Source organism: Pongo pygmaeus, chromosome 1 (genome assembly GCF_028885625.2).
Source record: "Pongo pygmaeus isolate AG05252 chromosome 1, NHGRI_mPonPyg2-v2.0_pri, whole genome shotgun sequence".
Lineage (NCBI taxonomy): Eukaryota > Metazoa > Chordata > Mammalia > Primates > Hominidae > Pongo > Pongo pygmaeus.
In genome coordinates, this window is record NC_072373.2 from 214635683 (window position 1) to 214657075 (window position 21393).

Here is a 21393-nt window from a genome sequence, read left to right on the forward strand (position 1 = left end):
TTTTCTTCCAGGATACCCTCATAATACCCTAAACCACCAAGTCACTGGGGACCCAGAGAAATCATCTGCCCACACTCCTCATGCCACAGAGAAAGAAACTGATATCCAGAGCAGGGAAACGACTTGCCCCAGACCTCAGAGCAACTGGGGCACTGCCAGGCCTAAAACTCAAGTCTTCCAACTTGTCACTTCCTCACATCGCATCAGATGACCTCACACAGGGAGCCCACGAAGGTCAGAGGCAGATGCAACACCCCAGCCTCAACCCTAAAGCCTCAAGCCACCACGTCCTGGTCTCCAATTTGGAGGGAAGGATTTGCTGCCCCAGAGCCTGACCTGCTAGGACCTGCTAATCCTAATGGACAGCTGGAGAACACCACTGACTGCCCAGCTCTCAAACCACAGAGAGCATGAGCCCTCAGACCAGACAGCAGCCTTACCTCTCTTTTTGTGTGATCTTCAGTTTTTTTTCCAACCGTCTGTCTATTTCCTAGAGGAAAAAAATGTATATAAAAAGAGGAAAAAAATCTCTCTCAAATAAAAACTTAGTCTTTATTTTTGGAGCTAAGGGCAGTGTCCTTTCTCTAGCCAGGGACATGACTATGTCCTTCAACATAACAAATGTGGACTAGATTTTGGGGTTTGGGGACCTGATACCCTCTGCAGGTCCATCTCCCTTCTAGCCCCATGGCCACCATGACAGTTCTAAACCTCATTGTTCAGCTGGGTTCTTTGCATAGCCTCCAACCAGTTTTCTGACCTGTAATCTGTCTTTCACAGAGCCACTCATATCAACTTCTAAACCTAAACTTAGGAACACTTACTCTATTTTACGAAATAAAGAGTTGGAAAAAAAATTAAACATAAATCTGATCATGTCACTTCCCTACTTTAAACCCTTCAACTGCTTGCAGACCTAGTCAAAGCTTCTGAGCATGTCTCACCCATACCTTCTTTCACCTTCTGTCTCTATTTTGCTATCACTAGCCCCCAGAACTCAGCATGCTGTTCCACCTGCCTGCAATGTCCTCTCCCCTTGCAAAGTCCCACTGATCCTGCACAACCCAGCCTGGATGTCTACTTCTCTTTTGTAAAGTCTCCTCTGATCCCACCAGCATGGGGCATCACCTGGTCCTCAGAATAAACTCTCCCTTTTACATTCCTTTATGGTCATATCTATCTAATATTTTAATAATCTATTTTTTCCTGTTACGGACTTGAACTCTCTGTGACTGGCACCTACCGAAAGGCTTAGAGTAAAACCTATGCCTTATGTTTGTGGCTTTGGAGGTCCATGCTCTACAAGTGAACATGGGGAACCTGAGGAAGAGACAAGACACCTGAGAGTGCAGCAAGGATTTCTCTCACAACCAGAGCCTGGCAGGTCTTGATTAAAACACCACCACCATTTTAGAGAAAAGCGGAGAGAAGAAAGAGGCTGAGAAGGAGGAGCAGGCGGGACTGCCTTCCAACACGCCCTGGCCTCATCTCTTCAAGCCCTGAGCGGGACATTGGGCTCATGGCAGTCTGAGCCCTCAGCCCATCAGCACCAGCATGCCTGTGACACCTCCACACACAGGTGTGAGCATCTATATCCAGGACAGGGGTGTGGAGAGGCTGTGCACAGAACAAAGACCAAACCCCCAGGCTGCTTGGCTGCCCTACGGCCTTTCTTAGAAAAAGTCCCACTCCCTCTCAGCCATCCTCAGTGAGGACAAGATCAACTAGCTCTAATGGAGTGGGAAGAAACTGTATGCAAAATTCTGTGTTTTTCTAGAGACAAGATCTCTAATGGTGGTTCTCAACCAGATAAGATTCTGTCCCTCAGGGGACACTGGACAATGTCAAGCCATTTTTGGTTGCCACTATCGGGGAGATGCTAAATGTCCTACAGTGTACAGGACAGCCCTACACAAAGAACTATTTAACCCCAAAAGTCAACACTGCCGAGTTTGGGCAACCTTAATTTATTAGAATGGGATTTTCAAAGGAGTCCATCACTTGCAAAATGTAAAGAACCACAGCCGTAGTGAGGAGACTTTGAAATTTGGTGAGATCTGCCCCATGGCTCAGCGTGTAGGCCATTTTCATGAGTGCTCTGTATGTTCTGAAAATAACTATTCTCGGCCCGGCGCGGTGGCTCACACCTATAATCCCAGCACTTTGGGAGGCCAAGGCGGGCGGATCACAAGGTCAGGAGATCGAGACCATCCTGGCTAACATGGTGAAACCCCATCTCTAATAAAAATACAAAAAATTGGCCGGGCATGGTGGCTCACGCCTGCAATCCCAGCACTTTGGGAGGCCGAGGCGGGCGGATCACGAGGTCAGGAGATCGAGACCATCCTGGCTAACACAGTGGAAACCCCATCTCTACTAAACATACAAAAAAAAAAAAAAAATTAGCCGGGCGTTGTGGCGGGCGCCTGTAGTCCCAGCTACTCGGAAGGCTGAGGCTGGAGAATGGCGTGAACCTGGGACGCGAAGCTTGCAGTGAGCCAAGATCGCGCCACTGCACTCTAGCCTGGGCGACAGAGCAAGACTCTGCCCCCACCCCACTCAAAAAAAAAAATACAAAAAATTAGCCGGGCATGGTGGCAGGTGCCTGTAGTCCCAGCTACTAGGGAGGCTGAGGCAGGAGGATGGCGTGAACCCGGGAGGCGGAGCTTGCAGTGAGCTGAGATCATGCCACTGCACTCCAGCCTGGGCGACAGAGCGAGACTCTGTCTCAAAAAAAAAAAAAAAAAAAAGGAAATAACTATTCTCTAGTTGATGGGTGCAGTTCAAGCTGGTTAGCTTAGCTATATTGTCCTAATCTTGTAAATTCTTACTGACTCATTTGATCTACTGACCAGGTAAAGAATTAAGAATTATTGGCCAGACACAGTGACAGTGGCTTATGCCTGTAATCCCAACACTTTGGGAGGCTGAGGCAGGCGGATCACTTGGGGTCAGGAGTTTGAGACCAGTTTGGCCAACAGGGTGAAAACCTGTTTCTATTAAAAAATTCAACAATTATCCAGGCGTGGTGGTGCGCACATGTAATCCCAGCTACTACGGAGGCTGCAGTGAGTTGAGATCACGCCACTGTGCTCCAGCCTGGGCGACAGGGCAAGACTCCGTCCCGAAAAAAAAAAAAAAAAAAACGATTTATTCTTTCTAGTAAGTTAAACAGTGTATCATTATGATGTGATCTTTTTTGCCTTATAATGTATTGTTTAATATTAATAAAGTTGGCCAGCTTTCTTTTGGTATTTCCTAGAACATATTTTTTCTCACCTTTCCATGTCCTTATTTACATCTCTTGTAAACAATATGAACTAGATTAACCATATGAAACTAGATTTAAATCTAGTCTAACACTGACACATATCCTGATTGGTACTAACTTGTGTTCAAAATATATTTGGCTGGGCATGGTAGCTTATGCCTACAATCCTAGCACTTTGACTTTGGGAGGCCGAGGTGGGTGAATCACTTGAGGTCAGGAGTTCGAGACCAGCCTGGTCAACAAGGTGAAACACCGTCTCTACTAAAAATACAAAAATTAGCTGGGCGTGGTATCCCAGCTACTCAGGAGGCTGAGGCAGGAGAATCTCTTGAACCTGGGAGATGGAGGTTGCAGTGAGCCAAGATTATGCCACTGCACTCCTGCTTTGGCAACAGAGCAAGACTCTGTCTCAAAAAAAAAAAAAATATATATATATATATAGATATAAAACTTATTGTATTCTGAGGCACCATCAAGTCTCTGGAGGGGCCAGAAAGGCACTAAAATGGAAACCTCTCACTCCAGCTTGGAACATAGTTGGTGCCAAAGAATGCTGAATGACTGAATGGAAAAGGTACACCAATAATAAGAGAACGACCTGGATGTTTTCTGTGAACTGACAAACACAGACACTCACACAGAACCTATGTCCACTGCGTACTCTGTCCTGAAAATGACTGTATTGGTGGAATTATATTAATTCTATTAATACCAGTGTTATTACCTGAGTAAGTACTACATCTCATATTAGTCTATTGCCTATTACCTTTTAAGGGCTTCTCACAAGTAACTTCTTGTTTTAAAGTTTCATACTGTATCATTTCGCTCCACTCTAAATACAAGACTGCCTATTCGAGTTTCTCCATCATAAACACAGCCTTGACAGCTGTAGAATTTAGATGCCTTTGAGGGTTGAGACCAAATGCCTTCATAGACCAGGCAAGCAGCCAAACTCCACTCGCAGGGAGCATACCTGGGGAAGTGAAGGGGCTGCAGGGCACCAAAGAGCACTTGCCCTGCCTAATGACGGCCAACAAGCCTTGGCAGACAGGGCCAGACCTAGCGCAGAAGAAACCAAATCAGTATTTTTATGGCAATGCACTGAATTTTCTAACTTCACTATGTGAACTTTCACTTCCATATCACTGCGAGAGCCAAATAAGGCAGAGAGAGAAATGGGCCTCACACATTAGAGTGAATTTGAGAAGTCCCATCCAGGTCTCCTCTGAGGAAAGCAAACTGCTTCCTTCTTCCTCTAGGGTTTAAGGAAGATGGATCATCTGCCCAGTTCCAGCACAAGGAGCCTGGGTGGAAGAAAAGCCCTTCAAGAGGACATCGTAGGCCATGTCTGAGTAAATGCGCCTCTGTCCCCAAACTAGAACATGACTAACATACTTGGCATGTAATATAATACTAATGGCTTTTAAAATAATACCTTATATCAATATAATGTATTATGGCTGTCAATATTCTTCCCCAGACATTCATTTTCTGCTCACACCAGCCCTGTTTGGCAGACAAAGTAGCTTTTATCCTTCTGTCAGATGAGGGTTAGGGAACTTACCCAAGGTCACAAGGTAGTAAACCACAGAGACAGCCCTAGAATTCGCCTTCTGAGGCCCCTATGCTGACATACCACCCTCCCCCGACAACTGCTCAAATCCCCTGGAAATGCCGGTATAAACCATTAGATACGGTCATCTCCCCCGATTCCACACTGCCCCCTGGCATGCCAAGAACTACAACTCTCATCCAACTCCACTGTGAAAGGCAGAAGAGCTTTATCAGAGCTGGAGAGGGATTCTTCCGTAAGATTACAGAATGGGATGGAAACCCAAGCAGCTTTGGTGGAAAGTGGATCCTGGTCATCTTTAGATGGCCAGCTGGATGCTAGCATGCTCAGAGGCGCCCAAGCAGGAGAGGGAGTGCTCTGTCAGCAGCTGGAGAGGGCATCGCATCTCCCTCTGGAGTCTGTCCAGGTATCATGAGTCAGTCCATTCTCTTCTCAGACAAGGCCTTGCAATCAATCTGCTCTCAGACTCATGCTCTGAAAAGCTGGACCAAGTCAAAACTTTCCTACAGGGTGCATTACAAGGAAAATGCGCATCTCCCCCAGAGATGCAATAGCCCAACGGAATTAAACAGGCCTCAGAATTTGTTTGGGGAAGCATCTAGATGCAGGCCTGAAATAAGGAATCGTATTACCTAAGGGAACCCTCTCTTTTGACAAGGATGCAGAGTCCTGCCCAAGGTCTAGGCTCCTGTGTTAGAGGCCTGACCTCCATCACTAGTGAAAGAAAACCATAAGCTTTGTGACTGCTGTGAGTGGGCACAAGGCAAGTGCTAGGGCACAAGCATACCACACAGGGCGGTGGCCAGGAAAGTGATCTCCTATGGCTCCTGCTCCTGGAAAGGCTCTTCAGCCAAGTAGCACCAAGCAGCCCACAGAAGGTGACATTCTGTGTTCTGGGTCCAAATCCTAAGCAAAAGATCTACTGTTGCCAAACCTTGATTATCACTTGTCCTATGGGGCTACACATCTACAGAAATGGGACACAAGCTTCTCGGTCTCAGAGAACAAGCAAAGCCAGAAGGAAAGAGTGGAGGCAGGAAATCATGAAGAAGCAGTGGGGAGGAAGGTGGTTCTCGACAGGGCTGGTCCTTTATGGGAGGTAAAGGAGAGCCACAACCACAAGGTGAATGGGATCAGATGTCAACATTTGCAATTTTAACTCACCAGAGGAGGAAGCTCAGCTTCACTGGCTGCTGATGCCCTTAACCTTGCTATGAATGTGCTTGTGTGAGCCTCTGGCTGAAAAGTTGGGGTATGGGACCTAGGAGTATAATGGGGATAAGATCATTCCCAAGGAGGAGAGCAGGGAAGGGGTCACCTCAAACAACCCAGTTTGTTACTGTCACAAGCTACAAAAGGAACAAAGGTGACAAAAGATAGGGATGTGTCTGCAAGGTGAAGCAGATTACAGTGGTAGGTTTACTCCTGTAACGTTAAGAGGTCGATGACAAAGGAAAAAAGAAAGGTGAGAAGGGGAGAGGAGAGGAAGAAAGGCAGAGGAGAAAAAGAAATAGGCTATTCTGGGTCTTAGTGTAAAGCACAGCAAGTATAAGCACCATTACAGTTATACTTTCTCAGGTACGAATGTTTACAAAACAGCCTGGGGTGATGACGCCCTGGGGGACTGATTCGAACTAGCCAAGCTCACAAGAGACAAAGTGAACAAACTCACACCTGTTACACTACAAGGGTCAGAGGGGGTATCTCACCCTTTCTGGTGCCTGATCTGCTCCTACCCACTCCCCAAGGCCAGCAGGCCTCCCCACTCTGTGCCTCAGTATACAAGCCAAAAGACTGTACTGTCCTACTCCATCACAGCATCCCTCTCTCTGAGAACCGGAATCCTCTGGTCTCCAGTGTCACCAACATGACTCCCAAGAAATAGAGCAATCTTGTATTGAACAGAGATCTAAGAGGGACCCTTGCTTTGGACTTTGAATTAGAAAATACTCTCTTATTGGCAACAAGGTTACCATTTAAGTAACTTTTCCCAAATGATTTGCCTTTCTCTGTTAGTTTTCATTTCAGAAGATGACATTTCCAACGTTTCTCTCAAATTCAAAGAATAACAACTGGCCTTTGAGCTCCCTATGAATCGCTGCCCCACAGGGTCCTCTGGTCTCATCCTGAATCGGCGTGCACAAGTCTACAAGTGGACCCGGGGAGATCTGAAGAAGAGACAGGAACCTGGAGAGCACAACAGGATTTCTCCCAGAATCAGGGTCCCACAGGCCCTGAGTAACACAAAAAGCAAAGGGCAAAGAAAAAAGCAAAGAGAAGAAAGAAGGGATAGCAGGCGAGACTACCTTCCAACCTGTTCCGGCCCTGAACTCCCACACAGCCGGCCAGGGCCCATGCTGGCCTTATGTCTTCAGGCCTTGGGAGGGACACTGGCGCCCAGGTCCCTGGGCTACAAGGTCTCCTGGTGGACCAGTCTCCCCAGCAAGGGGTCTTGTTTTCCATACCACAAATATGGATGGGATTCTGACTCCTTGGGTGTAGGCCCCAATTTCACTTGGGAATACAGCCAAAGAATTCACAGGTAGAAGCAATCTACAACAGCAAAATCTGGTCTAAAACTATCAGATAAAAATGTGTCCCACATCATTAGCCATTTCTTTTTCCCTTTTTTTTTTTTTTTTTTTTGGTGGAGACAAGGTCTTGCTATGTTCTCCAGGCTGCTCTTGAACTGTGGGCTCAAGTGATCCTCCCACCTCACTCTCCCAAAGTACTGGGATTATGTGTGAGCCACTGTGCCTGGCCACTAGCCATTTCAAGTTAAGATGTACAATCCATGGACTTCTCCAAACAACCTCCATGTTGATTTAATTCTCTTTCGTCTCTGCTTTGTTTCCCTGTCAGTAGCATAGCAGTGACAGTGTCCTGGCCTGGTAGGACTAGGACTGGCCACCTCCAATGCTCCTGTAATTATTCTACTTCCCCTGACTAACCCCAGAGAGGGACACACCCCAAGTCCTATCACCCCAGGTTTGATTTTACAGGAATGCTTCACATATTTTTAAACAATTCACGTATTTAAAAATAATAATCATGTTACAATTATACTATTTTGGACATACTGAGTTAAATTAAAAATATTAAAACTGGCCAGCTGCGGTGGCTCACGCCTGTAATCCCAGTACTTGGAGAGGCCTAGGCAGGCAGATCACGAAGTCAGGAGTTCCAGACCAGCCTGGCCAACATGGTGAAACCCTATCTCTACTAAAAATACAAAAATTAGCCAGGCATGGTGGCGCATGCCTGTAATCCCAGCTACTCAGGAGGCTGAGGCAGAAGAGTCGCTTGAACCTAGGAGGCGGAGGTTGCAGTGAGCCAAGATTGCACCACTGCACTCCAGCCTGGGCGACAGAGCAAGACTCCATCTAAAAAAAAAAAAAAAAAAAAAAAAAGGAAAAAAAGAAAGAAAAGAAAAAATTAAAATTAATTTCATCTGTTTCTTTGTACTTTTAAAATGTTTCTTCTAGAAAATATAAAATTAAGGCTGAGGCAGTGGCTCACGCCTATAATCCCAACACTTCGGGAGGCTGAAAGAGAACTGCTTGAAACCAGGAGTTCAAGACCAGCCTGGACAAGAAAGTAAGACCTCAACTCTACAAAAAATAAAAAATTAGCTGGGCATGGTGGCACACGCTTGTAGTCCCAGCTACTTGGGAGGCTGCTGAAGTGGGAGGATTGCTTAAGTCCAAGAGTTTGAGGCAACAGTGAGCTATGATTGTGCCATTGCACTCCAGTTGCATGACAGAGTGGGGCCCCACCTCGAAAGAAAAGAAAAAAAAAAGGAAAGAAGCAAGCAGGAAGGAAGGAAGGAGAGAAAGAAAGAAAGAAAAGAAAAAGAAAATATAAAATTATCCACGTGTCTTTGGGAGGCCGAGGTGGGTGGATCACCTGAGGTCAGGAGTTCGAGACCAGCCTGAGCAATATGGTGAAACCCTGTCCCTTCTAAAAATGCAAAAATTAGCCGGACGTGGTGGCAGGCTCCTGTAATTCCAGCTACTCAGGAGGCGGAGGCAGGAGAATCGCTAGAACCTGGGAGGCGGAGGTTGCAGTGAGCTGAGATTGCACCATTGTACTCTAGCATGGGGGAGAGTGAGACTCCGTCCAAAAAAAAAAAAAAAAATTATCCATGTGGCTCACATTGTACCTTCTGTTGGACAACACTGCTTTAGAGTCTAACCTTAGAAGAAGATGGGTCCCGACTGGGCACAGTGGCTCACTTCTGTAATCCCAGAACTCTGGGAGTGCCAAGGCTGGCGGATCACCTGAGGTCAGGAGTTTAAGACCGGCATAGCCAACATGGTGAAACCCCGTCTCTATTAAAAGTGCAAAAATTAGCCAGGTGTGATGGCGCATGCCTGTAATACCAGCTGCTTGGGAGGCTGAGGCAGGAGAATCGCTTGAACCCGGGAGGGGTAGGTTGCAGTGAGCCGAGATTGTGCCACTGCACGCCAGCCTGGGCGACAGAGCGAGACTCCATAAAAAAAAAAAAACATGTGGCCAGGCGCAGTGGTTCACGCCTGTAATCCCAGCACTTTGGGAGGCCAAGGTGGGCGGATCACCTGAGGTCAGGAGTTCCAGACCAGCCTGGCCAACATGGTGAAACCCTATCTCTACTAAAAACATAAAAATTAGCTGGGCATAGTGGCGTGCATCTGTAGGCCCAGCTACTCAGGGGGCTGAGGCTGCAGTGAGCTGAGATCGGGCCACTGCACTCCAGCCTGGGCGACAGACGAGACTCCATCTCAAAAAAGAAAAAAAAAAAACCCACCCATGCTAGCCCCTGCTCAGCACCCTCTCCTGGTGCTATTTCAAGGTGATATCCATCTTGGCCTACTAGTCTCCACTAAATCTGGCTGTCCACTACCTCTGACCTCATCTCCTACCACTCTCCCCTATCAAGCATGGCCACTACATTGGCCCCATTGTCCCTCAGACAAAACAATCATGCTCCAGCCTCTGGGCCTTAGCATTTGCTGTTCCCTCTGCCTAGAACGCACTTCAACCAGCTTCTTTCTTTTTGGTTTTGTTTTGAGATGGAGTCTTGCTCTGTCGCCCAGGCTGGAGTGCAGTGGCACGATCTCAGCTCACTGCAACCTCCACTTCCTGGATTCAAGCCTGCCTCAGCCTTCTAAGTAGCTGGGATTACAGGCGCCTGCCACCACACCCAGCTAATTTTTGTATTTTTAGTAGAGACAGAGTTTCACCATGTTGCCCAGGCTGGTCTTGAACTCCTGACCTAAGGTGATCCGCCTGCTTCAGCCTCCCAAAGTGCTGAGATTACATGGGTGAGCCACCGCACTCGGCCTTCAACCAGCTTCTAAGCAGCTTGTTGCTGCACTTCTTTCAAGTCTCTTTGCCTATCTTTAAGAGACCTTCTCTGATCTCTTTTTTTTTTTTTTGAGATGAAGTCTCGCTGTCGCCCAGGCTGGAGTGCAATGGCACGATCTCAGCTCACTGCAACCTCCACCTCAGGGGTTCAAGCGATTCCCCTGTCTCAGCCTCCCAAGTAGCTGGGATTACAGGCGTGTGCCACCACGCCTGGCTAATTTTTTTGTATTTCTGCAGAGATGGGGTTTCACCATGCTGGCCAGGCTGTCAAACTCCTGAACTCAAGTGATCCACCCACCTCGGCCTCCCAAAGTGCTGGGATTACAGGTGTGAGCCACCATGCCCAACATTATTTTTTATTTTTTTAAGAAACAAGTTCTTGCTCTGCTGCTCAAACTACAGTGCAATGGTGCAATCACAGCTCACTGCAGCCTCACACTCCTGGACTCAAGTGATCCTTCTGCCTCAGCCTCCTGAGCAGCTGGGATTATAGGCATGTGCCACCACACCTGGCTAGTTTTTTGTTTTTTGTTTTTTTTTTAATGAGCCAGGGTCTTGCTCTGTTGCCCAGGCTGGAGTGCAGTGATGCAATCATAGCTCACTGTAGCCTTGATTTCCTGGACTCAAGTGGTCTGCCTCAGCCTCCTGAGCAGCTGGGATTACAGGCACATGCCACTATGCCCGGCTACTTTTTTCTTTAAGAAAAAAAAAAAAAAAAAAAGATGAGGGGCTGGGTGCAGTGGCTCACATCTGTAATCTCAGCACTTTGGAAGGCCAAGACAGGTGGATTGCTTGAGCTCAGGAGTTCGAGACCAGCCTAGCCAAAATGGTAAAATCCCATCTCTACAAATACAAAAAATTATCAGGTGGCCAGGCACGGTGGCTCAAGTCTGTAATCCCAGCACTTTGGGAGCCCGAGGCAGGAAGATCACCTGAGGTCAGGAGTTCGAGACCAGCCTGACCAACACGAGAAACTCCGTCTCTACGGAAAATACAAAACTAGCCAGGCGTGATGGCACGTGCCTGTAATTCCAGCTACTTGGGAGGCTGAGGCAGGAGAATCGCTTGAACCCGGGAGGTGGAGGTTGTGGTGAACTGCGATCACACCATTGCACTCCAGCAGCCTGGGCAGCAAGAGCGAAACTCCATCTCAAAAAAAAAAAAAAATAAGCCAGGCATGGTGGCACATGCTTGTAACTCCAGCTGCTTGGGAGGCTGAGGCAGGAGGATTGCTTGAACCTGGGAGGATCTCAGCAGTGAGTTGAGATCATGCCACTGCACTCCAGCCTGGGTGACAGAGTGAGACTCCAGCTCAAAAATAAATAAAAGAGACAAGCGTCTCTCTATGTTGCTCAGGCTGGTCTCAAACTCCTGCCCTCAAGCGATCCTCCTGCCTCAGCCTCCCGAGTAGATGGGAATACAGCCGCGCACCACCTTGCCTGCCTCTGAGCATTTTTTGTAAGATGGCAATTCCACCACAGTCACTTTCTAAGACCCTTAATCTGTTTTACTTTTCTTTATTGAGTGGTATATAAAACACTTGCTGTTTATTGTCCATCTTTCCCCAGTAGAAAGTAAGCCTTATGAGAGCAGAAACTTCATTCACTGCATTTGTCCAATGTCTAAAATAGTACCCAACACACGAATTAAAGAACAATCACCAGCCTGGCCAACATGGTGAAACCCTGTCTCTACTAAAAATACAAAAAATTAGCGGGGTGTGGTGGCTGGCGCCTGTAATCCCACCTACTTGGGAGGCTGAGGCAGGAGAACTGCTTGAACCCGAGAGGCAAAGGTTGTAGTGAGCCAAGACTGTGCCACTGCACTCCAGCCTGGGCAACAGAGTGAGACTTCGTCTTAAAAAAAAAAAAAAAATCCTAAATCAACAGGATTTTATAGATATATCTTTATTTTACAAATGAAGAGGAATCAATTCAGATAGGTTATATAATTTGACCATGGTTCCACAGCTAGTATGAAGTGGAGCCAGAATTTAAACTGGATCTATCTGGAACCAGTTGACAAATGACACTATCCATATTCAAAATAAGAGCTAAGGCTGCCTTAGGCATTTCTTGGCAAAAAAAAACAGGTATTATGTCCTCCCTTTACCACCTCTAATCTTCGCTACAACCTGTGGAGCATCCAGCAGCCTTGCTGCATACCCAGAAGTTAAGTGATTTGCCTGTGACTGCACAACTATGCACAACTAGTAAGTGACAGAACTGAACCCTAAGGCAGGGCGTGGTGGCTCACGCCTGTAATCCCAGCATTTTGGGAGGTCGAGGCGGGCGGATCATGAGGTCAGGAGATCGAGACCATCCTGGCTAACACGGTGAAACCCCGTCTCTACTAAAAACAAAAAATTAGCCGGCCGTGGTGGTAGGCACATGTAGTCCCAGCTACTCGGGAGGCTGAGGCAGGAGAATGGCGTGAACCCCAGAGGTGGAGCTTGCAGTGAGCCAAGATCGTGCCACTGCACTCCAGCCTGGGCGACAGAGCGAGACTCCGTCTCAAAAACAAAACAAAACAGAACTGAACCCTAAATCTCAAGAAGGGGAAGCAAAAATGTTCAGGAGAGTGGCAGGCAGGTGGCATCAGGAACTAATAAAGTAGGATATAAGGAGGTCGGGCACAGTGGCTCACGCCTGTAACCCCAGCACTTTGGGAGGCCTAGGTGGGTGGATCCCCTGAGGTCAGGAGCTCAAGACCAGCCTGCTCAAAATGGCAAAACCTCCTCTCTACCAAAAATACAAAAATTAGCCAGGCGTGGTGGCATGTGCCTGTAATCCCAGCTACTCGGGAGGCTCAGGCAGCAGAATCACTTGAACCCGGAGGGTGGAGGTTGTAATGAGCCGAGATTGCGCCACTGCACTCCAGCCTCCAAGACTCCGTCTCAAAATAAATAAATAAATAAATAAAGTAGGATAAGGGCTGACAGATAACAACATCCCAGCCTGCTGCTACACCTCAGGCCAGGTCAGTGCAAGCCCAGGTTTCCTAAGGCCTATAGCAGTAACAGACAAAAAACAGCTGACTCCCAAGGCCCCGATCTTAAAGCTATAAAGAAGTTGCCAAAAGCACGGTGGCTCAAACCTGTAATCCCAACACTTTGTGAGGCCGATGTGGATGGATCACCTGAGGTCAAGAGTTCAAGACGAGACTGGCCAACATGGTGAAACCCCGCCTCTAATAAAAATACAAAAATTAGCCAGGTGTCACGGTGGCGGGTGCCTGTAATTCAGCTACTCGGGAGGCTGAGGCAGGAGAATTTGCTCAAACCTGGGAGGCGGAGGTTGCAGTGAGCTGATCACACTACTGCACTACAGCCTGGGCGACAGAGCAAGACTCCATCTCAAAAAAAAAAAAAAAAAAAAAAAAAAAGGTTGCCAAACAGAAATAATTCTTCAGCAGCAACCAGGCCTAGCAGTTTAGATGTATCCCAGGCTAGAAAGCCTCAAAAACTTTGTAGATGCTATCTTGAGACAATGTATTATTTTGAGTGCCTCTTCAAAGGGTCTCCATGCCGGTGGGATACACTCAGCCCTATACCTGAAAGTAACGGGATAGGCAGATGTGATGGTGAAGAGTCTTGCCCTGGAAATAAAATGGGGTCGAATCTAATGGGGCTCCTGCTTTCTCTGTGTTTCTGTAAATGCTTTTCCCTGTTGGTTTTCGTACAACACTAAGCAATACAACTCTCAGAAGAGAGTATATTAGTCCTCAGGAGCAGCAAGAAAGTGACCCTTCAGCCAGTCTTAGGAATCCTGAACCCAAACCGGATAGAGGCTACACTGTGAGCGGCTGGAGAGCCGGGAACAATGCCTTCAGACTCAGAGCAATGGCACTCTCGGCTCCCACATCCACTTGTGAATGACGCTTTACTAAGTGTTTTAACTCTCACTACCAGGCAAGGCAAATTCTATTAATTAAGTTTTACAAATTAGGAGAATGATGTGGAAAGAAGGGTAGGTAGTGATTTGCCCAAAAATCAGACCAGGCATTTAAATCCCAGTCTTCTGACCTATTGCCATTAATGGAGAAAAGTAGGCCGTTAACTGGCAGAGGGAACCTATCCTTTCTTGCTACTTTATTTTTTTTTTTGAGACAGAGTCTCGCTCTGTCGTGATCTTGGCTAACTGCAACCTCCACCTGCCTAGTTCAAGCAATTCCCCTGCCTCAGCCTCCTGAGCAGCTGGGATTACAGGCGCACACCACCACGTCCCGCTAATTTTTTTGTATTTTTAGTAGTGATGGGGTTTCACCATGTTGGCCAGACTGGTCTCGAACTCCTGACCTCAGGCAATCCACCCGCCTTGGCTTCCCAAAGTGCTGGGATTACAGGTGTGAGCCACTCTTGCTACCTTTTATAATGACTGCAAGGCTCCTCTCCCAAAGGAAATATCAGGCGTTAATGACTTTGGAGGATGAAACAAAGACACTATTAACCCTCATCCACCAGATTTCACTTTAACACCCAAGGGTGCCCTCATCAAATCCCAGTTAGAATCGCCAGCACTCAGCAGGGGTGGCAAACACAATGCCTCCAAGCCCAAATGGCTAAAGCAGGCAGAATGGAACACAAGAGGTAACAACAGGTAAAGGAGGATTGCAGGGGAGAGCAGAGGAGAGGACAGCAGAGAGCAGCCAACACCCAGTAAAGGCATTCAAGTTCAATATTTAAAAATCCTGCCGGCTGGGTGCAGTGGCTCACGTACCTGTACTCCGAGCTACTCAGGAGGAGGCTGAGGTGGGAGGATCACTTGAAGCGATCTGAGTTCAGATCAGTCTGGGTAACAAGGCAAGACCACCGCCCCCTCCATCTAAAAATCCTGAGCAACGTTTTTTTTGTTTTTTTTTGAGACAGAGTCTCGCTCTGTCACCCAGGCTGGAGTGTAGTGACACAATCTCAGCTCATTGCAACCTCCGCCTCCCAGGTTCAAGCGATTCTCCTGCCTCAGCCTCCCAGGTAGCTGGGGTTACAGGCACCTGCCACCACGCCTGGCGAATTTTTGTATTTTCAGTAGAGACAGGGTTTCACCATGTTGGCCAGGCTGATCTGGAACTCCTGACCTCAAGTGATCCGCCTGCCTCGGCCTCCCAAAGTGCTGGGATTACAGGCGTGACCCAACGCGCCCAGCCTAATAATTATTTATGTTATCTTTTTCCACTTGGCCAAATGTTAAAAAGTTATTTATCATTTATGATCAATATTTCGACCAGCATCTCACTTGTAGTCACTGTTCTTAGTATTATAACTGCCAGCAGGATTATCGCTTGGCTCTTCAGCACTGAGTTCAAATTTCTCAGGTGCAGTTTATGAGCTCATGCAGGCTACAGAGGCAGGAGGTCAATCCCAGGTGAAAACAAATGAAATGCTTCAAAGGAGCTAGTAACTAAGCATCCTAAAGCACTTAACTAGTTAATTATCTGGTGAGAAGCAAATGTAAACAAATTGCTCGGAAAAAGGTCCCTAAGAGTGTGGGCTCAGGCCTAACAGCCAGGGGTGGACCGACCACATGATTTCCTCCCCCGGACCAGGAATAATAGCACCTACACCTCACAAGGTCACTGATAATGACTGCAAAAATGCACTCCCCCTGGGCTGTAGGCAGCCGTACAACATATATCTTAGAAGCTCTTCCAAAAAGGGCCCGAGGGACTTGGGAGCTTCCCACAGACTCCGCAGTCGTCAGTGAGATGAACAACTGGATAGCCGAAACACTACTGACATATGGAAGGTCACAAATGTTTTTATAAGCTAGGAAGGGCTGGGCTGGGAACTGTTCTCAAGGTCAATGAAGAGTGGTGACAGTCCTGACCTTTCCAGACTCAAGTTATACTTTCCTTCTATACAATCTCATCTAATCACCATGGCCCCTGAAGAATGCAATTTTAGCTGTACATATTTATTATTCCTTTTAGAAAGGAATGACTGTTATTTCCTGTGTTCCTTTTATAAGGGAACGAGTTTGTTGAGGGGAGGGGCTGCCTTACTGTGATGGGCATTTTGAAGTGTCTCACCGTCAGGGACAAGATTCTCTGTCTCGGACCGGGCACGGTGGCTCATGCCTGTAATCCTAACACTGGGAGGCCGATGTGGGCAGACTGCCTGAGCTCAGGAGTTCCGGACCAGCTTGGGCAACATGGTGAACACATCTCTACTAAAATACAAAACATGAGTCGGGCATGGTGATATGAGCCTGTAGTCCTAGCTACTTGGGAGGGTGAGGCATGAGAATTGCTTGAACCAGGAAGGCAGAGGTTCAGTGAGCAGAAATTGTGCCACTGCACTCTAGCCAGGGTGACAGAGAGAAACTCCTTCTCAAAAAAAAGAAAAAAAAATTATCTGTCTCCATACAGACTATTGGGGTTTGTTGCTAATTTCTGTGGGGCATGGTTTTACCTTAATATCCTGCACAGAGCTAGATGTTACAGAGAAGGATGCTTGGTAGGAGCAAATAGTTTTAAGAAAAACACTCAAAGGCCAGGCGTGGTGGCTCACGCTTGTAATCCCAGCATTTTGGGAGGCCGAGGCAGGTGGATCACGAGGTCACGAGTTTGAGACCAGCCTGGCCAACACAGTGAAACCCCATCTCTACTAAAAATACAAAAATTGGCTGGGTGTAGTGGTGGGCACCTGTAATCCCAGCTACTTGGGAGGCTGAGGCAGGAGAATCGCTCGAACCCGGGAGGCAGAGGTTGCAGTGAGCCGAGATCGCACCACTGCACTCCAGCCTCGGCGACAGAGCTAGACTCCGTCTCAAAAAAAAACAAAAACAAAACAAAAAACAACAACAACAACAAAAACACTCAAGAAGAGAAATCTCTATGGATACTATATTAAAAAATTTTTTATTTTATACTTTGGCCACAGATTTAAGTAGCTAAACTCAACCTTCTCCTAGGAAACCAACAGGTCAGTAGTTTTCCTGACAGAACACAACTTGTAGAGGCGAGCTACCTGATACAGCCAGAAACTGATGCTAGCTGTTGGGGGCCAACAGCAGTAGAGAGGTGGAAACTGGAAAGGGCTGGCCCCTGGAATGTTTTCAGTCATCAGACCTAGACAACCGTGACTTTTCTCTGCAGAACTGTACCAACAGTTTTAGAAAGACGTGCTAAACCCTCTCCTGTAAAAACAAGAAGGCCTGTGATTGCTGGAATTTCTAGCCCACAGCAACCATGGCAGCTTTCTTGATACCCAGAGCACGCTGGGAACAGGCCCTCCCATGCAGCCAATGAAAAAAGGGCTGAGAAGTTACTAGTGAAAAGCTCATTATCCTCCTTTCTTTGAAGCCACAGTGAAACCAACCTTTTTCCAGAGTCCCAGGGACAGACTGCTCAGCAGAATCATGCCTAAACTGCCCAATTGCTTCACAGAAAGCCCTTTCTGAGGACATCACAGTCCGGAAGGCTCAGCCTTTCCAAAAAGACTAGCACCAGCTGAGAGGTGGCTCCTTTAGGCATGGTATATCTGGAACTGTGCTTTCTGTGATACCACAAATCTTAAACGCCTTCTTTTTACTGAAGGGACAGACATAAAGAAATCCCCACCAGATAGCCCCAAACTAATTGATCTCTTTTTTTCCCACTACCCATAGCCTTTTTTTGTTGTTTTGTTGTACATGTTCCAAAATGACAGCAGCTACAGGAAGCACTGGGGACCCCAGAGTGAAGTGGCAGTCACACTTTGGGGAGAATGGCCTCTTCTCCAAAGAAAGAGAAGAAAATCAAAGTTCTGATCTCCTGAATTTAATCTAACTATGGGCCGGGTGTGGTGGCTCACGCCTGTAATCCCAGCACACTGGGAGGCTGAAACGGGAGGATCGCTTATGTCCAGGCATTTGAGACCAACACAGGCAACATGGTGAGACCCCGTCTCTACAAAAAATAAAAAATAGTCAGGTGTGGTGGTGCACGCCTGTAGTCCCAGCTACTCGGGAGGTTGAGGTTGAAGTGGGAGGATCACTTGAGCCTGGGAGGTTGAGACTGCAGTAAGCCATCATCGCACCACTGCGCTCAGCCTGGGTGACAGAGTGAGATGGAGTTTCGCTCTCGTTGCCCAGGCTAGAGTGCAATGGTGTGATCTCGGCTCACCGCAACCTCCACCTCCCAGGTTCAAGTGATGCTCCTGCCTTGGCCTCCTGAGTAGCTGGGATTACAGGCATGCACCACCACACCTGGCTAATTTTGTATTTTTAGTAGTGACAGGGTTTCTCCATGTTGGTCAAGCTGGTCTCAAACTCCCGACCTCAGGTGATCCACCCGCCTCAGCCTCCCAAAGTGCTGGGATTACAGGCGTGAGCCACGGTGCCCAGCAAAAAATTTTAAAAATACATACATAAATCTAGCTGTATCACTCTTCTGCTTAAAAAAAAAAAAAAAAAAAGTTCAAAGCTCCTTGCACTTTCAGGACAAAGTTCAAGCTTCCAGAACCAAGTACAAGGAAGCCTTTCCCAATCTGGCCCCTACATACCTCTGTGGTCTCATCTCTTTCCACTCAACCTTGCCAACCCTCTCCCCTTCAGCCAGAAGGAAATACTTGTAGCCCTCCCAATGCTGCATATTTGTCTCTCGGCCTCCTCATCCATGCCTGCTTTGGCCCTATACTCTACCTGCCACTCCCAGACTTTCCACCGCTTAATTCAACTGATCTTTCAAATCTTAACTTAGGCATCGTATTCTCTACAAGACCTTCTCTGATCCAGCCATGGTACCCCACTTATGCCTCTTCCTGAAGGTGCTGCCAGACCTGTCTGACTTCCCCACTAAACCAGGCCTTCATGCCTGGTATGCAATAGTTATTTAATGTTTAATGACACCTTCCTATGGACTCATACACCATCCAGCATCACTGATGGGGCAATGTTTGGGTAACTGACTCATGGGGGTAGAAAGTAAACATAAATTTCAATTCTTAATCCAGAAGACCAGTCATCCTTTAACTTACTCAAGATGCATTTTCTTCCCACTAGCTGCATGCCTTGACCTTGAGAAAAAGAATAAAAGGAAACTTGCAAGATACAGGGAAATAAGAGAGGTTGCCAGTGCTTTATAATAACCACTGGTCCAATTACATTTTTATATCATCTGCTGCCTTCCCCTAGCTGGGTTAGCTCATTACCAACACTATGAACTCTTTTTTTTTGAGACAGAGTCTCACTCTGACACCCAGGCTGGAATGCAGTGGTGCGATCTCTGCTCACTGCAACCTCCGCCTCCCAGGTTCAAGAGATTCTCCTGCCTCGGCGTCCGGAGTAGCTGGGATTACAGGCACCCGCCACCATGCCAAGCTCATTTTTGTGTTTTTAATAGAGACAGGGTTTCGCCATGTTGGCCAGGCTGGTCTTGAACTCCTGACCTCAGGTGATCTGCCCACCTCGGCCTCCCAAAGTGCTGGGATTACAGGCGTGAGCCACCACGCCTGGCATATTTTATTGATTGTCTTAAACAATTGGGGATATAGGATGAAACCCTATATCAAAAAAATAAAAAATAAAAAAGAAGAAAAAGAAAAAGAAAAAAGTGTTTGCCATACTAACTAAAAGCAAAAAGCCTATTTACAGAATATGTGAGGGACTTCTCAAAGTCAGTCTTTCTCTAAATGACACAATAGGACTTGATACTAAGAATTCGGAAGCTATACAGGAAACAATGACCTCAGATGACTCACACACACAAAAATTCTTCCAGTCTGGGCAACATGGCAAGACCCTGTCTCTACAAAAAAATTTTTTTTTTAAATTAGCCAAGCACATAGTGGTACACGCCTGTGGTCCCAGCTACTCAGGAGGCTAAGGCTGCAGTGAGCTGTATTCCGACCACTGCACTCCAACCTTGACAACAGAGCAAGACCCTCTTGTCTTAAGAAAGGGGCCAGGCGCAGTGGCTCACGCCTGTAATCCCAGCACTTTGGGAGGCCGAGGCGGGCGGATCACGAGGTCAGGAGATCGAGACCATCCTGGCTAACACAGTGAAACCCCATCTCTACTAAAAATACAAAAAATTAGCCGGGCGTGGTGGTGGGTGCCTGTAGTCCCAGCTACTCCGGAGGCTGAGGCAGTAGAATGGTGTGAACCCGGGAGGTGGAGGTGGAGCTTGCAGTGAGCTGAGATCATGCCACTGCACTCCAGCCTGGGCGACAGAGCGAGACTCTGTCTCGGAAAAAAAAAAAGAAAAGGAAAGGAAAGGAGAGAGGGGAGCAGAGGGACAGGAGCAGAGGAAGGGGAGAAATTCTACATGATGTCAAAAAATTTTTGGCTGGGCATGGTGGCTCATGCCTGTAATCCCAGCACCTTGGGAGGCTGAGGCGGGTGGAGATTGCTTGAGGCGGAAATTGCCTGAGACTTCAGTGAGTGTTCTCCACTGCACCCCAGCCTGGGCAACAGAGCAAGACCCTGTCTCAAAGAAAAAAGACAAAAATTTTCTTGTGGTGTTGGAGGGCAGAGATCTCCAAAATCCTTTACTCTCAAGGATTAGAACTGCCCCTGGATTTTTGTGTAGTTTCAATATTCACATTTAGGTTATTAGTCTTCACCCAGTTTTTGTTGTTTTGGAGTAGGGTATTCAAAGCTTATTACCAGTAGGAAGAGGGGATAACCTGAAGCCAAGACTTTTACATACACAATTGCCTATATATGAAAGACATGTATAGCCTGCAGTCCATTGGTTTCCCAGTGATGTGGACATATCATCTCCCTGGCTCCCCTCTTTCAAAAGTGCATATTTACAAGAACCTTTGTGAAATTTGAAAAGGGAATCAAATTCAAGACAGTGTTCAAATATAAGCCCAGAAAAAGTATTAAAAATGAAAGCTGGCTGAGGGCAGTGGCTCATGCCTGTAATCCCAGAACTCTGGGAGGCTGAGGCAGGAGGACTGCTAGAGCCCAAGAATTCAAGGTTGCAGTAAGCTATGATTATGCCACTGCACTTCAGCCTGGGAAACCAAATAAGACCCTGTATCTAAAATAAATAAATATTTTTTTTTTTTTTTTTTTTTTTAGTGAAAGCTGCCAGGCATAGTGGCACATGCCTATAATCTATTGGGAGGCCCAGCCTGGGCAACCTCATCTGAAAAAAACAAAAACAAAAACAAAAAAAAGGCCAGGCGCAGTGGCTCATGCCTATAATCCCAGCACTTTGGGAGCCCAAGGCAGGAGGATCACTTGAGGCCAGGAGTTCGAGACCAGTGTGGCCAACA

General features: G+C 47.2%; 1 protein-coding gene across 9 annotated transcripts in view; it reads right to left on the reverse strand.

The window, feature by feature from the left end:
• SZRD1 (SUZ RNA binding domain containing 1) overlaps positions 1-21393 on the reverse strand; it is a 45534-nt gene that overhangs the window by 6283 nt on the left and 17858 nt on the right. For 5 of the 9 annotated variants that reach the window (XM_063659141.1, XM_063659139.1, XM_054436563.2 and 2 more), the window contains one exon: positions 441-490. The exons of 2 other annotated variants lie outside the window; for them this stretch is intronic. In XM_063659141.1, coding sequence (XP_063515211.1) covers positions 441-490 — 50 coding nt within the window. Of the gene's footprint in view, positions 1-440; positions 491-6008; positions 6106-21393 lie in introns of all 9 variants that reach the window. 2 more of the 9 variants (XM_063659131.1, XM_063659134.1) reach the window with 1 other exon arrangement.